Source organism: Paramormyrops kingsleyae, chromosome 2, assembly GCF_048594095.1.
Source record: "Paramormyrops kingsleyae isolate MSU_618 chromosome 2, PKINGS_0.4, whole genome shotgun sequence".
NCBI classification, from domain to species: domain Eukaryota; kingdom Metazoa; phylum Chordata; class Actinopteri; order Osteoglossiformes; family Mormyridae; genus Paramormyrops; species Paramormyrops kingsleyae.
Genome location: NC_132798.1, coordinates 20843963 through 20860011, shown reverse-complemented (window position 1 = coordinate 20860011; position 16049 = coordinate 20843963). Strand labels below are relative to the sequence as shown.

The window sequence follows — 16049 nt, the reverse complement described above, 5'->3', positions numbered from 1 at the left end:
TGACTGGCAGAGGGAGGGACCGGGCGCACCGCCGAAGAAGGAAGCGAGCTTCCGGCTGACTTCTACGGAGGGAGCGGGCAGCTGACGCCGCGAAACCCCGGAAAAAGATCCACCGGCTTGGGAGCATTATAACGGAAACAGAGGGAAATACGGATTTAAAATCTGCATTCTGGGATTAGGACCGGTGAATTTGTGGCGACGAGGAGAAACGTGGGGCCGTGAGAGCGACGGGCGTGGGGGTGACCCACCGACTATCGGCATGGCAAGAGACTACGATTACCTCTTCAAGCTGCTCATCATCGGTGACAGCGGTAAGGAAAGCGGGGGGATGTGCGACGGGAAGTAGGCCGCACGGGGCAGTCTTCCTCCCGAAACCAGCAGGGTTTCGGCTTCTCCTTAGAGTCAGTAATACTGGGGGGGTGTGCGCTTTTAATGTCGTTCGGGGAATCGCTTGGTCCATTCGCTCTTCGACCCGAAACCGACAGGAGGTGACCGGTTCCGCCCCCGGGGAGGTGGGTTGGTACCGCAGGGCCGGGCATGTCACCCCGGTGGACCGGATACGGCTCGCGGCGTGAATGATTGTGTTTATGGCCGTTTACCAGGCGAAGCGCCGCTGCTTCCCGTCGCCGTGTGTGAGAACTTAGCGGCCGCCGTATGAGTGTCCCGGGGTAACCAGCACCGGCAGGCTGTTAGTCTAAACATAACCCCTGTTTGTTTCAGTCAGAAAACTTTTACTATCCCGAAGGAAATTGTTTGAGACTTCATGTTGCACAGCCACACAAGAAGAAAAAACTAGGAACACACAGTACCACAGTCTGCTTATAAAAAAATTAAGACATATCGAGACGCAAGTCTAATGATAATCCCTTTAGTCTCGGCGTGGCCCGTCTGTCAGTCTAACCGTAACCCTGCTTACGGTCCGCTCAGCTTCTCGCTCGCTTTCGTTTGATTCCCGACTGCCGGCACCCGGAATTGTCACTTCTCTCCCCCGTCGAAGTCTCAGACGCCTTTAAAAGGTAGACAGGCTCCCCAAGCCGTCACCTTGTCAGAAATTGACTATATTCACCATTTTAGTGCCTCATTTCGCGGACCGGCAGCCCAGCTCTCCCGGTCCTCCGACCACACTTGGGCCCCTTAAGCCGCGATAACGCCTGTTTGCCGGGCTGCTTTTCCAGTTGTATGATGAGGACAGTGCTCCTGTGCAGTGGTACATGGGCGGCTGGGGGTTTGTATCCAGCGCGTTCTCACCTACTTTATGTCCTTCAGATTGGCACAGTTTTGCATCGTAAATAGTCTTTAGATTTCAGTTCTTGGCATTGGCATAACCTATGAATTTATTCTGTTTACCAACAAATATTAAATTGTTTTACCTGTTTAATGATTTGTAGCCCCATTACACATACAGCAGAGAGACAGCACGATTGATAGTTTTAATGTAAGCTTGGTTAGCAGCCTCAGTAAAACCTAAGAGTGTGTATGCATTGACGTCACTTTCCCGCCGGAACACGCCCCCCTCATGCAGACTGAGGGGCACAGTGAAACAAGCAATTGTCTACTTAAGTGGAAGACAGTTGGACTCAACAGGGATCCGTCCAGATTACAAAAGGACCAGTGGACCATGGACACTGATATATTAGACCTACTGTCTAAATTGCTTTGTGAAGTAGCCCCTTATAAGGAAAACTGGGCTTATCTTGCCTAAGTAACACTTGCCATCTAACCACCCCCACTTTGTTCTTAGAACGCAAGGCTCATCATCATGGATGTTTAAAAAAAAATGCTGAGGAAAAACTTTACAGATACATGGAAAATAATAAATGGATGATTCTAAATATTTAATCTCACAATTATCTCATTATCAAATATTAACATCTCACAAATTTCACAAATATGCACAATTTTACCTCCTGCTAAATTTGCTCATGCTTACTTTGTACATCTGACATTTTTGCACATGTTTTTGTCTTGTCCTGTTCTGTTTTGTCTTCACAATATCCTGGAAACTATAATGCACAGTCACTTTTGAAACGTCTTATGTCCTCCTGCTGTCCCTGTTTAATGTACAGAGATTTTTTATAGTTTTTATAGGTATTTAAGCATGTACAGAAATTTTTATAGCTCATAGGTATTTAAGTGTGTAATCTCTGTTTATATTTTATATTCTAGGCACCATGGGGAGGGCTGGGTGAAATGGCATTTCGATACACTGTATACTATGTATATTACTGTATTGACAATAAATCCCTCTTGAATCTTGAATTTATGAGTAGTCAGCACAGTATATAACTTAATGTATGATTTTATCCAAAAATCCAATAAACCCACGTTTTTGAGTCTGAGTTGTTGCTGTGGATTGCAGCAATCCATTTGCTTCTCTTTAGTTTTCAACAGTCAGTACAAAAAAAAGCTAAACTAATGCTGCCATTCAGTGTTTTTGCCACTCAATAGGTATAACCGCGGTAACTTCCGCGTACTGAGACGTGTGCATACACTCTATAGCACCTTGAGGTTGATTTTCGTGTCACTTTCATGTTGCCTTAGTGGAAGCCCATTTCTGTGCGAGCCTATATGCCGTTTCTGGCTTACGTCAGCCTGCTTCGTTTTCCAGCTACGATTCTGTGGTTTTGAGGGTGACTCTCTGTGTCTCGCTCGCCTGTGCAGTCAGCTGACTGGTCACTCTCTGTGGGGAGCTGGTGTCCTGTTAACAGGCTGCAGAGGACGTCTCTGCAGGGTGCTGAGGACGTCTCGGCTTGGCAGCCAGGAGCTCTGGGAAGCGGTGCAGGAGCATCTACAAAACTGACCTCCACGTCCTACATTAGCTAGCGGTGGTGCCTGTGGCAGCAGGGATGTAATGATACTGCTGAACTCACAGATGGGTGACTGTTCACCATGCAGGCAGATGCTCATGTGCTCCTGTGATGGCGGTGATGGATTGAGGCTTGACAGGCCCGGTCTTCTCTCTGCCTTGTATTCCTGCATTGCTCTGGCCCTCTTACACCACGGCTGACTCACAGATTGGAATATTCTGCCCACTTGGTTCTGATTCGTTTTCTGTATGCAGTTCAGTTAGTGATTTGGATTTTCATTGTGGTGATTATGTTCCTGAAGCACTTCTGTGTTGGAGGCATCAAACTGTCAGAAGCACTGTACAGTCTAATTTGCCACCAGCCTCATGGGGTTTAGGGTTGGTCTGGGTCACAGTTGAAAAAAGTGATATATGGTGTCACAACCGTGTGGAAACTAGAGGGCGTTAAAACACAATGTGAGAAATATAAACCACTAAGCTTTAATTTGCGTGTGTACATTTTAATATTTCATGTGAACACGAAAAGAAGAATTGCATATGTCATAATATCGTGCTCAAACTGTCCTTTTTCTTTTTTAAATGTTTATTTCCTTGATTTGTTGGATATCCTCCTGCACCAATTGCATTACCTTTGGCTGCTCTGCGCTCAAGTGAAATTTTGAGATTTGACATGGGGTCTGGCGGGCTCAAGGCAATTTCTGTTGAATGCTATTGGCTGATAGCTCCTTGTTTTGTTATTAACTGCATGCTCCTATAATAAGTTAAAACTTTGCCTTTAAATTATTATAAGATAAACCGTTCAGCCCTAGTTTATTTATCGATTTCAAATCGAAATCGCAATTTGAAGCAATGCCATTAGCAAATCGTAAAGGCTGCAGTTTAGGCTGTGATGCATTATACAGCATGTCTGACCCAAGGTTTAAAACTTGCTGTCAGAATAGTTTTACAAATTCATGCCATGCTCCTTGTGTGACAGTCATGCTCACCAATTAGAAGTGGCCCAAGGCGACTGCAGATATGCCCACAAGCAGCAAACGTGAAACCCGAGGAAAAGGTTACATATGCAGTGTGAAAACATATTGCTGCTGCTGCTGAGCTATAAGTGAATTACCTACTTATTTCATAGTCAGAGTTTAGCTGCAACCTCTTTTAACCACCAGCAGCACGTACTTCAGCGTATCACACATTTTGCTTTTGTTAATGGGCTGTCGCATCAGCATACTGCTCACCAATCAGGAAGACAATGGGATAGTCGGTAATCATCACAGCAGCTCACTGTCACCCCAAAAAGACGTGAACCCCATTATACAGTCATAGTTATGTCATATTTTAGTGCTCATTGATTTAAGTATTGGTTTTGATAGATTAATCTTGTGAAATTAAGCTTAATTCAACATTGGTAATATAATAAAATCCTCGTTTTAACATAAATACCAAAAGAACTGATCACTTTAATCGCTGTTACACTAGGGTATGGGTGGTCTTTTTATTTAGGAGGGACATAAAAAGTGACACGTTTTCTCAGATTTTTTTATTTGTCGGATTAACAATACAAACGGAATGACAAGCCGCTTCAGTCGAAAACAGCGCATTTTACTTAGTCACTTCAAAATAAAACGCACAATGAAGTTTCATGAATGATTTGCTGGTGGTGCCCTCTGTGCAAAAAAAAGGGCACAAAGCATGCCATACAGCAAATGGTTCATGAGGCATCATTTTGTCCATCAGCAATGTACTTTTATGCAATGCTAGTGTTTGTAGTGAAACTGTAATTTGCAACATTTAGTACACGTGTAATAGTGTTTGGTGTTTTTCCATTAATGTTTTTATACCAAACATAATGTAAAATAATGGTATTCTGGAAATAAGGTTTATTATAATTACATGGCAAAATTAGCTTGAATTATAAAAGCCAGAGGTGATCCTAAATGAAGAGCCGTTTGGGAGCTGAAAGAGCCAGCTATTTTTGCTGATCCAAATGAATGATCTGGATCACTAAAAAGAGCTGGAATCCCCATCACTATCGTCCTCGATCTTTGTCTCCTGAAGAAGCTTTTCGAAGCATCTAGTCACTCACTAAGCCAGGACTTTCAGCCAATAGCATTCACTGACAAATGGCCATGAGCCCTCACCCCCAAACTGTCAAAACACAAGCGCAAAAATTTCACTTGAGCACCGAGAGCAGCCGAAGGTACTCAAATCAGTGTGTGAAGATATCTGTCAAATTGAGAAGGAAATAAACATTTGAGAAGGAAAAAAAAGTATTTTGAGTGTGATATTATGACATGCACAGACAATGCTTCTCTCTGTGCTCTCGAGTGGGATATTCATGCACGCAAAATGTTAAAACTTACAGGTTTATATTTTCACATTGTGTTTTATTGCACTGGGGTCATGGATGTGACACCATAGTGATATTTTAATTAAACATCAACATAAATGATATGGAGTTGTTCAATACACACAAGCGCACACATGCACGCAACCTGCAGTTAAATTTTTTTGCCCAAAACTGTGAAAGCATGAGAAAATATTCTATGGATAGTCTGTTAAACAACAGGTGTTTACACTCCCTCTGCCGACAGAGGGAGCTGCTGATTAGCACTGCTGATTATTGTTTTTAGTCTCTGTGGAAGCTGATGGATCGGTAGGCAGGATTTAATTATGATTTAAAAACACGTCAGGGACCATCTTAAACAGTTATTCACAAACTTATGGTAAGCCCTGGCTGAGTACCCTCACAAATATAACTGATGTTTACATACACTGAAACATTCTTGTACGGTGAGAGAAGTTAGAAAAGTGTCTGTGTTTCTGTTTTTAACTGCATTGGAAAAAGGCTAGAATGCTGAACTGAAAGCCAAATCATAAATCTTTATTTTGCTTTGTGTGTGGCCTAAAGGCTGGTTCACATTTCTCCGCACACGTACTAGCGGATGTGTCTGCTGGAATGTTTATGATGCATTTGGCATTATTGTGCGCCTCTGCAGACGAACACCTGCTGCGCTCCGAAGTTGTGTCTGCACAGTGATGTATGTGCAGCTCTGGACACACTGTGCATCCACTTTAAACATTGGGGTAGTTTGCAAACCTTGCGTACTATTTACAAGGTAATAAAACTGCTACATGCATGTAAACGCGTGTGTATGTGAATGCAGATTTGTCTCAAATTGAAAATCTCACTCTAACCAGGTAGCGACCCTGTGAGCTGGCTCTCTGAATTTGTAAAACATAGAGAAACAGGCACAAACCTCACTGCTGTGTTACGTCTGCAGGGAATATCAGAATAATAATTTATATTATCATTATTAATAAAAATATAAATACATGTTGTGCACATGTGCAAAGTATGCGGCTTGACCAGAGAATTATGAACGTTTCCGTGTACGCATACGCAGAATGGACTCGTGAGTGCTGTGCTTATGCTGAGAAGTATGAACCAGCCTTAAGCCTCCTTCCCTGACAAAGGTCATAATTGCTGTTTAGTCACAGTCTGATATCGACACCGGCTGACTTGTCTGACAGTCGATTACAGATAATATCGTCATATTGCTCAGCTCTGTTAAAGTGTTAAACTGGATCTCTCGGGTGTCCATGGTATCGGTTGCCTGTTGGGGATTGGAGATGGAGCAGGATGGGATATGCAGGCCCTGTTACTGTGAACCACAGAAAAGTACCTGTGTTCGTAGGGTATGGGGAGTGGTGCTGATATCGTCAGAGTGTAACAGAGTTTGTTTGTGAGCATCCTGTATCCATCAATAATAATAATAATAATAATAATAATAAGTTATTATTATTATTATTATTTGCCGTTTGCAGAAGTATGAGTTCAATTACACTGGAATTCTTCTAGAGCTAAAAATAAAATCTCCGATTTTTTTCGCAATAAATCCGATTTTCAATTTTAAACGATTTTCCCCTCCCCTACTCAAAATCAAACTACAGATGACAAATAAATGGTTCAAAACAAGTTTTAACTTTATTTTGTTTTTTATTTTTACTTTAGGGTTAAAGTGCAATCTGACAAGCCAAAAAAGATGCTTGTAAGTGAGATGGCAGACCACGCCATTGTAAACACTTTTAGAAACTTGTAAAAACTTTTAGCATGTTAATGAATCCCGGCCTTTCCACAGTATGTATGGGCACCATGTCTTTTGCAATATATATCGAGACAGCGTTTATCGCCTTCCACTGTGCCTCATTCTTATCACATGGCACACAGTTCGAAAACATGTCAGGGACGGTTGCTTGCTTAACTTGGGATGTTGTGCTGGTGCTGCGGCTATTTTCATTTCGCTGGGAGCTGCACTTCTCCCACTCAGCTGCGTACCTCTGCTTTAGGTGCTGGAATAAATTTGTCGTGCTGCTTCCTTTGGTTGCAACAGTTTTTAAACAGACTTTTACATCGGTCTGTGTCCGATGGTGCAAAACCGAACCAATTCCATATTAAAGATGTAGCAACACCTTTCTTGGGCACAAGCTCTAGCTTTTCCCCTGTCGTTGCCATGTTGTTTGTGAATCTGCTACAGTGTTTGGGTGCGCCACGCTAATTTACCCTTGAACGGTGCGTCACATTAGTTCCGCTTTTGGCGCTTGCGTGTAAAATAAGTAATAAAAACACATCGTCCTGAACTGTAAATTCAAATGAATCTATTTTATCGATTAATCGCCCACCTCTAAATTCTTCTCTTTGCCTACCTTCTCTTGCTCTCCGTAGCTTGGGGGTCACAGCGTAGGGTCAGCCAACATATGGTGCCCCTGGAGCTGGAGGTTACAGGTCTTGCTCAAGGGCCCACAGATATTTGACTATTTTGCCGAGGCTGGGACTTGAACCAGCGATCTTCTGATCACACAGAGACTTAGTCTGATGACCCCCTCACCACCCCCATAAAAAATTAAAAAGAGGTATTGCGCTGATGAGGTATTCCACTGTACAGCAAAGGACCGCCTCCCTTCTAGTCCTTCCTGTCCATGACTCCCAGTGGGCGGCTGAAGAGCAGTGATGTCACGTGGCTTCTGTCATTGTCAGGGTGGGTCGACGTTCCCCTGCAGTCTTGACCTGGTGCACAGTGACAGTGCTCTGACACATCCCTAAACCAGACTGCCGCCCTTATACTGCTGTCCTCTGGGAAGCACTGGATCAGAGGACATGAGGCAGTGTGCAGCACCTCTAGGCCACCAGTGATCTGACTTCTGCTGGCTGCAGGGTTTAAACCCATGGCCATTTGGATACGGTTTCAGGTCTCTAAGCTGTTGAGCTGGGTTCTCTCTGCCCACACAGATTTTCACTGGTTTCTCCAAACATTAAATCAAAACATTACATCTAATGTTTGTTGTGGAGCCTACTCTCTTAATTATTGTCTGTGGCTGCAGTAAATTAGCTGTTTTCCCACCTGCGTTTGGAACTGATTCCATGTTTCCCTGGGACTCCATACGGCACTGAGCCGCTGATACCATGCTTAACACTGCGCTGTCTCCCTGGGACTCCATACGGTACTGAGCCGCTGATACCATGCTTAACACTGTGCTGTCTACCTGGGACTCCATATAGCACTGAGCCGCTGATACCATGCTTAACACTGCGCTGTCTCCCTGGGACTCCATATGGCACTGAGCCGCTGATACCATGCTTAACACTGCGCTGTCTCCCTGGGACTCCATATGGCACTGAGCCGCTGATACCATGCTTAACACTGCGCTGTCTCCCTGGGACTCCATATGGCACTGAGCCGCTGATACCATGCTTAACACTGCGCTGTCTCCCTGGGACTCCATATGGCACTGAGCCGCTGATACCATGCTTAACACTGCGCTGTCTCCCTGGGACTCCATATGGCACTGAGCCGCTGATACCATGCTTAACACTGCGCTGTCTCCCTGGGACTCCATATGGCACTGAGCTGCTGATACCATGCTTAACACTGTGCTGTCTCCTTGGGACTCCATGTGGCACTGAGCCGCTGATACCATGCACAGACCAGGCTAGCACACTGTCTAATATAATATCTAATATCTTACTGTCACATCAGAGATTATTCGGTCCCCAACAGACAGACTTTAGAGACTGCATGGTTTGTGAGCTTGAAGATTGTAAGATCAACATTATCCAAACATGCAACTACAGTCAACACTAACTAAACATACTACTTCTGATTGGGTCCATTTCAAATTTGTTTCTGACATTTTCATTTCACTTTTATTGACAAAAGTGTCATTGCATTGCATCATAATTTTTGGCATCAAAATTTTTTTATTTGATTTTTTTTTTTGTCCATTAATCTTCGTTGTCAAAGTTTTTGTCAATGAACACTGCTGTGCAAATGTCAGTTTCGATGTGGTCTGCTCTGCTCTCACCTGCTGCTTTCTCCTCTGTAGGGGTGGGCAAGAGCAGTCTCCTGCTGCGCTTTGCAGACAACACCTTCTCAGGTAGGAGGTCCTGTGGCACCACCGAGCTGCTCGCCCACACGCAGACACACGGAGCTGCATGCGCACACCCAGACACGCAGACACACGGAGCTGCATGCGCACACCCAGACACGCAGACACACGGAGCTGCATGCGCACACCCAGACACGCAGACACACGGAGCTGCATGCGCACACCCAGACACGCAGACACACGGAGCTGCATGCGCACACCCAGACACGCAGGCACACGGAGCTGCATGCGCGCACGCAGGCACACGGAGCTGTACGCGTGCAGATACACATCCACAGCCGCACGCACACACATGCATGCAGACGCGCGCGCGCACATGCATGCAGGCGCGCGCGCACATGCATGCATGTACACACGCAGATACACAGAGCCTCAGACACACGGGGGTGGAATTGCGGGGGTGTATGCTGCCATGCTTCTCTGTTCCCATTACTAGCATCTGGGAGGGTCACCTGACTGCAGTTACACAGCTGAGTACACTTTGGAACCCGAGCGAGGGCGGTCAGCCCAGTTCTGGGTTTCTGATTAAACGCATGGGCCGCTCACACAGCTGGGAGACATTTATAGAGGCCATCGCATGCGTGTCACATGGACGAGGCACATGAGCGGCCACGCATTTGGCTGAACTACCATCTCGCTGGCTGCTGGTCCTGTTTCCCCAACCAGGTGCACTCCTGAACTCTGTCGTCTGCCCCCACAGGTAGCTACATCACCACTATTGGCGTCGACTTCAAGATCCGGACGGTGGAGATTAACGGTGAGAAGGTCAAGCTACAGATCTGGGATACGGCGGGCCAGGAGCGCTTCCGCACCATTACCTCCACGTGAGTCCTGCAGGGGGCGACCTCTCGCCCGGCCGGCATGTGTGACCTGAATAGCGGCCCATCTGGGAGAGTAATGGCGAAGGTCTCTGTGTATTTATACTCGTTTCTCTGGCATAAAATGCCAGGCGACTCACTGATGTGCTAAGAATGAAATCTGGGATGGGATTGGCAGGAGACAGGCTGGGAGCGGGTACAGCGGGTTTAGGCCCAATCCCAATTCTATTTTAAACCCCTTTGCCTACCCCTCACCCCTTCCCCTTGCCCCTTGAAATGAAGTGGAAAGCAGTAGGGTTAAAAAATTTCCCCTAAGAAATGGGACACCACTACTACACTGTTATACGTCATCATCCATTGTCACTACCTCCTAACGTTACGTCAGAGGACATGCTCCGATGTTTATCACAAATTCCAAGATGTCGCCGTCAGCATCGTAGCATGTAAAGATTACTCACTCCCAAAGTTTTTTTGCGCCGTATTTGGACTTTAAAAACAGATGTTCGTTTTCACCTCGAAAACGTATGAGCCTTCGGGTTTCCTCAGCTGTCCCTATACAGAATATAATTTACAAAAATGTTGTCATGTTGCAATAAGTACGAATAGTGTAAGCACCGTTCATTTACATGTACACATATGGCCGTAAGCAAAACAAAACAACGCGTTACCACATGCAGTCAGTTACCGGGTAACGTTATATGACATAAAAATATATTTCCTAATATTGTGCAATCAGTGCTATCCGCAAGCAAACTTTAGCGATTTTTTTCAAACGTTTCTTTACAGAACATCATCGTAAACACAAACACAAGATTGATGGTAATATACATGTAATGAAAAAATGTCATAAAAATCCTTATTAATGGCAAAAATTACTTAACATTTATGGGTCTGCTTGCTCGAGTGGGCAGCCATGTTGTAAATTTCTCTTAGCCCTTCGTTTCAAGTGAGGTCCCGAAAAATCTTCGTTTTGAGGGCTATCTAGCCCTTCCCCTTACCCCTACCCCTCCAATCAAAAGAGAATTGAGACACTCCTACCCCTACACGTGAACGCGCCAAACGGAGGGGTAGGGGTAAGGGGTAGAATTGGGATTGGGCCTTATAATGATCTCTGTTGTCCCTTCACTCCCTCGATCCTGCCCACTGGCCCACCTGTCTTAGGAGCTGCACCGTCCTTTACACCTTTAAGCCAGATGTGCAGGTGACTGTTGCCTTCAGCAGATTGTCTTGAGACTCCTGAAGGATGCGGTTTGCTGTTCCAGCGTCCAGGTCGCAGTGCCACACTGTTTAGTACGTCTTTGCTGACTCTGACCTGGACTACAGGGTCTCTCAGTGCTGGTTTCTTTTTGGGGCCACGTTATGGGCCCATGCTGAGGGAATGAATTTTGGGCAGGCAGTCACATGGACAGCTTTGCTCAGGGGACCCGGAGGCCCCACCAGTGAATGGGCAGATGCCCCTTTTGACTTTGCTGTCTTTCTAAGTACCAATTTCTGGGGTGAAAATCCTTGTTCTTAAAGAACTGATATAGTCGCATTGGGTTAAGGATGAGTAATTGCACTGATGGTGAATATGAAGTGAAGCGAATGTGATCTCTCTTCATTCTGTGCTGTCTTATCTGGCGTTTAGTCACGTCCAGACCAAAGCAGCCGATGCAGCTGACTATTTGACACGTGATGTAACAGACGGCTAACAGGCCTATTGCCTACTGGGATTCCCGTCGGGTCGTTCAAAGGGCTTTTTGTGCCATGGTGCCTGGGGTCAGACACTTCGTCTATGGGCTCGATCTGGGACCAGTGCCGACTCGTACAGCATATGGGGGCTGGGGGTGTGTGCGATGTCACACTTCTATTACTGGGTATTATTTTATTTCTCCTCATTCATGTCTCTCTTAGTTTAATAACCAGCATTTAATACTTAATTTTATTAAATGAATGGAAACCTGTGTATATTTAGTGAGGACCCGCACCAGAGCTCTGCTCCTCTCAGCAGTGCTGCGCTGCTTTTATCTTGATGCTTGGCTGACTCTGGCTGGACTCTGTGCTCTGTGCTGACTATGCTGTCTCCCATGTCTGTCAGTTCCACCTCCTCCAACTAAAGACGTTACCATAGTTACCGTTCGTGCAGTGTTGCTATGCCCCTCGGCTGCGTGTCGCCCCCACCCCCCGCAGCGCTTGTTTAGCTGGACATACCACGTTGGGCGGCTTCCCCGTGGCCGCTCCGTGCCAGTGGGGTTTGCCCTCCCTCAGGAGGCTGGCCGGTGTCCAACATGTCTGCCATCGTGCAACATTTCATCCAGCGGCCTCAGGACCTGCCGTGACTTGCTCTCTGGCGGCTCGGCAGCTGCAGGCTCTCACTTCCTGTGTGAGACCTGTGGCGGCGGTGCAGGAACTAGGGGGAAGTGCTCAGTGTTTGACACAAAATGAGTGCCAGGCGTGGGGGACATAGCTGCTCGTGCTGCTTTTATTTACTGATCTATGACAGATCCTGCCCATGCATGGGGGGGGGGGGGGGCTCACTGACGCTGCTCTGTGATTTTGTCAGCCTCTTAAATTATCCAGTAGTAGATGTAGGTCTGGTGAAATATTGTTCAGAAAAAGCAGCTTCCATTCAATGCAGACCGTAGGTCTGTAATGATGTGAGTGCATGGTGTGGCTCTGTATTCCAAGAGCTCCCTCAAGTGGACTCTGTACGTATAACAATATGAAAACTAAAATGTGTAAAGATATGGAAATAAAGGGTGAACCATTAGATATTTATCTCTTTTTATCTAAAAAAAATTAACACTGACATTGATGCTGATTGCTTTGAGTTAAGAACAGTTTTGGGGGAAGCAAAGTGGAAAACTGGACCCTTCTGATACTTACTGCACAGTGACGCCATAATAGCGCACGGTGTCTCCTGTACAGCCATGCTGTGGGATGTTGGCCTGTGAGCTTCTCGACTTTTTTTGGTAGGAACCTGTAACCCCCTCAGTGTGTCTGCAGGCATCAGTACTGAATACCCAGGCCAGGGGCAGTAAGATCCAAACCCAGACTGTGGCTCTGATTGTCTGGTCAATCAGTAAATATATCATCCTGTCAGCAGCCATGTGAAGGTCAGGAATGTTCATGGTGTCCCCAAGCCCTGTGAAGGCCAGGAATGTTCATGGTGTCCCCTAGCCCTGTGAAGGCCAGGAATGTTCATGGTGTCCCCAAGCCCTGTGAAGGCCAGGAATGTTCATGGTGTCCCCTAGCCCTGTGAGGGCCAGGAATGTTCATGGTGTCCCCAAGCCCTGTGAAGGCCAGGAATGTTCATGGTGTCCCCTAGCCCTGTGAAGGCAGGTAATCTTGCTCTTTGACCTTCAGGTACTACCGAGGGACCCACGGGGTGATTGTGGTCTATGATGTCACCAGCGCAGAATCCTTCGTTAACGTCAAACGGTGGCTGCATGAGATCAACCAGAACTGTGACGATGTCTGTCGGATCCTGGGTGAGTTTCGGCCGTGACGCACTTTGGCTTTTTAACCCTGCCCACTTCAACATTCTGCGCTGCTGTCGTCTTCTGTCTCTCATTCGGTTGGACAAATTGAAGATGTTGGATAATGGTTGAGTCCCTCTTAATCGTATACCTCTATAATGCTAAATGTCACCCCCCCCCCTCCTTCCTGTGCAAGTGGGGAACAAGAATGACGACCCAAACTCCAAGGTGGTGGAGACAAGCGATGCACAGAAGTTTGCAGAGCAGATGGGAATCCGGCTCTTCGAGACGAGTGCCAAAGAGAACCTCAATGTGGAGGAGGTGAGTGGGGGGAGGGGACTGCCGGACCCCTCCCTGAGCCCCATAACAACGGCTGAATCACATGTGTAGCATTTAACGTTGCAATTGCTTTACATCCTGTGACGTTAACTGCTGTGCCTGTGTTACCTGCTCTACCCTGCAGATGTTCAACTGCATCACAGAACTTGTGCTGAGAGCTAAGAAGGAGGTGGTTGCCAAGCAACAGCAACAGCAACAGAATGACGTGGTCAGGCTGACCAAGAACAGTAAACGGAAGAAGAGGTGCTGCTAATGAGATGGTAGCACCCAGGAGAGGATGGAGGGATAAAGAACATGGGCGGATGACGGCAACTACTAAGTGCTGAATGGGACTCAGAAAAACTAAATTAATTTCTTTATTAAATCTATAAAAACAAAGCGGAGGGAAAGGTCCCTTTTGGACAAATGAATCAAAGACTTTACAGATTTTATTAGGAGAGTCAGGGGATTTTTATTTCGAAGTTAGATGATGCTATTTAATGAATGATTCCTCCAGGTTAGGGAGGGGTCACGGTGCATCCACAGTACTCCGATTCATGCGAACTGATATATTCTTTGCTGTCCATCAGTATATCACATCCTCCTCTTTATCCTTCACGATGCGGGACTTTAGGAATCAGACTCTGCCAGGAGGCCAGGCGTTCTCTTGTGTTTTATTTTTTATTTTATTTTTTATTTTTTTGGGATGTGAAGAGGTCAAAGGGGAACTGGGGGCTGTGTCTTATAGGTTATCAACTTCTTATAATCAGTGAAGGAAAAATAAGGATGATGATCAAATCTGAGCGTCCATCTGACCTAACCCCCCCCCCTCCCCCCATTCTCTGGTTTGTCAGGCGTCTGTTTCCAGCACCTTTTCTAGTAGAAGTGAGAAGAAATCCTCCATCTAGCGTGGCACCAACTTCCTGTGCTGCAGGGGAGCAGGACTGTTGACGTGAATCACAAACATGCCCTTTGCCCATTTGCCGCCGCTGTCCTCACATTTTTACAACCTATTTTTTATATTCCATGGTGCAGCCATCATTTACCTGAAGTGAGAAGGAATTGTTCTTGGCAAAGTCATCATGATTGGAGGCTCCCTACCATCTTGTCGATGTACCCCTTGCATTTGGGGGGGATGACGGGCTTCTCGATTGTTTTGTTCCTCTTCTGTGTCTCCTGGAGGAAACTCGCAGTATAGCCCCCCCCCACCCCCCACCCCACAATTCCCATGCTCCGCATGGCTCAACATTCTCTCATTCTGCCACGCTTGCAGGGTGCTTTCTGTCCATGAACACGCCACGGTCCGTCTTGTTTTCCTCTGTCGTGTTTGGTTGTGTCATTTTCAGGTGAAACGTGTGCCATCTGGATGCTTTATTCTTCCCACTTAAGCAGACCAAGACACATTGCCATCAGATAGTATCGATTCTCTGGTTCTGAGCTGTGACCATTCAGCCAAACATGTTGGCATTGCCAATGTTACAGGACTTGTTGCCAAATTGGTAATCTGACCGTGGGGAGCTTGTTAAGGCCAAGGCTCCAACCGCTCACCAGTTCTCCGGGGTTTGCAGAGATCTGGGTGCAAGGGGAATGAGGTGAGGTACATGGTGCACAGTCTGCTGCTGGACCTTAAAGAACCAAGCGGAGATGAACAATGCCATCACAGATATGCTTGTTTCATATGTCTGTGTATATTTAAATATATTTCTGTAATATGTACAGTATATAAATGCATATTTAGGCACACATACATGTATTTATATAGATGTATATAGGTACATGCTTGTGTGTTCTAGTCAAAATGATTCTGTTTCACCTGTGGTTCTGATGTACACTGGAGAACTAAGATGTATCATTCATTTTTTCTCATCATGAATTTAATCTATAATAAACATTTTAAAATAATGAACCTTTGACAGCAAATCACTGAGGTCCCTTTTCCCAGTAGGTTGTGATTTTGCTGTGTTGCTGCCTCATTTTTTATGTGGCTGGTTTCATTTTTGGGTGAAAACTGCAATAAGAGTGTTCTTGAGCATGAAGTTTGGGGTCAGAGCCGGTGAGGGCTGCAGGCACACGTCTGATCCTGTGCTGCTCTGCTGTTGGCTGTTAACACAAAACCTGTAAAATGTGAACATTTTTATGACCTCATATAGCTTAAATGACTGAGGTGAGAGTCTGATAAGGTAATTACTGCTTAACTTGGTACAGCTGTAA

General features: G+C 45.9%; 1 protein-coding gene across 1 annotated transcript; it reads left to right on the top strand.

The window, feature by feature from the left end:
- On the top strand, positions 1 to 15744 carry rab35b (RAB35, member RAS oncogene family b). The gene is made up of 6 exons (XM_023840770.2): positions 1 to 311; positions 9182 to 9232; positions 9945 to 10068; positions 13408 to 13532; positions 13717 to 13841; positions 13984 to 15744. The coding sequence occupies exons 1-6, from the start codon at positions 260 to 262 to the stop codon at positions 14110 to 14112; spliced, it is 606 nt and encodes a 201-aa protein (XP_023696538.1). The 5' UTR covers positions 1 to 259; the 3' UTR covers positions 14113 to 15744.
- Positions 15745 to 16049: the final 305 nt, after the last annotated feature.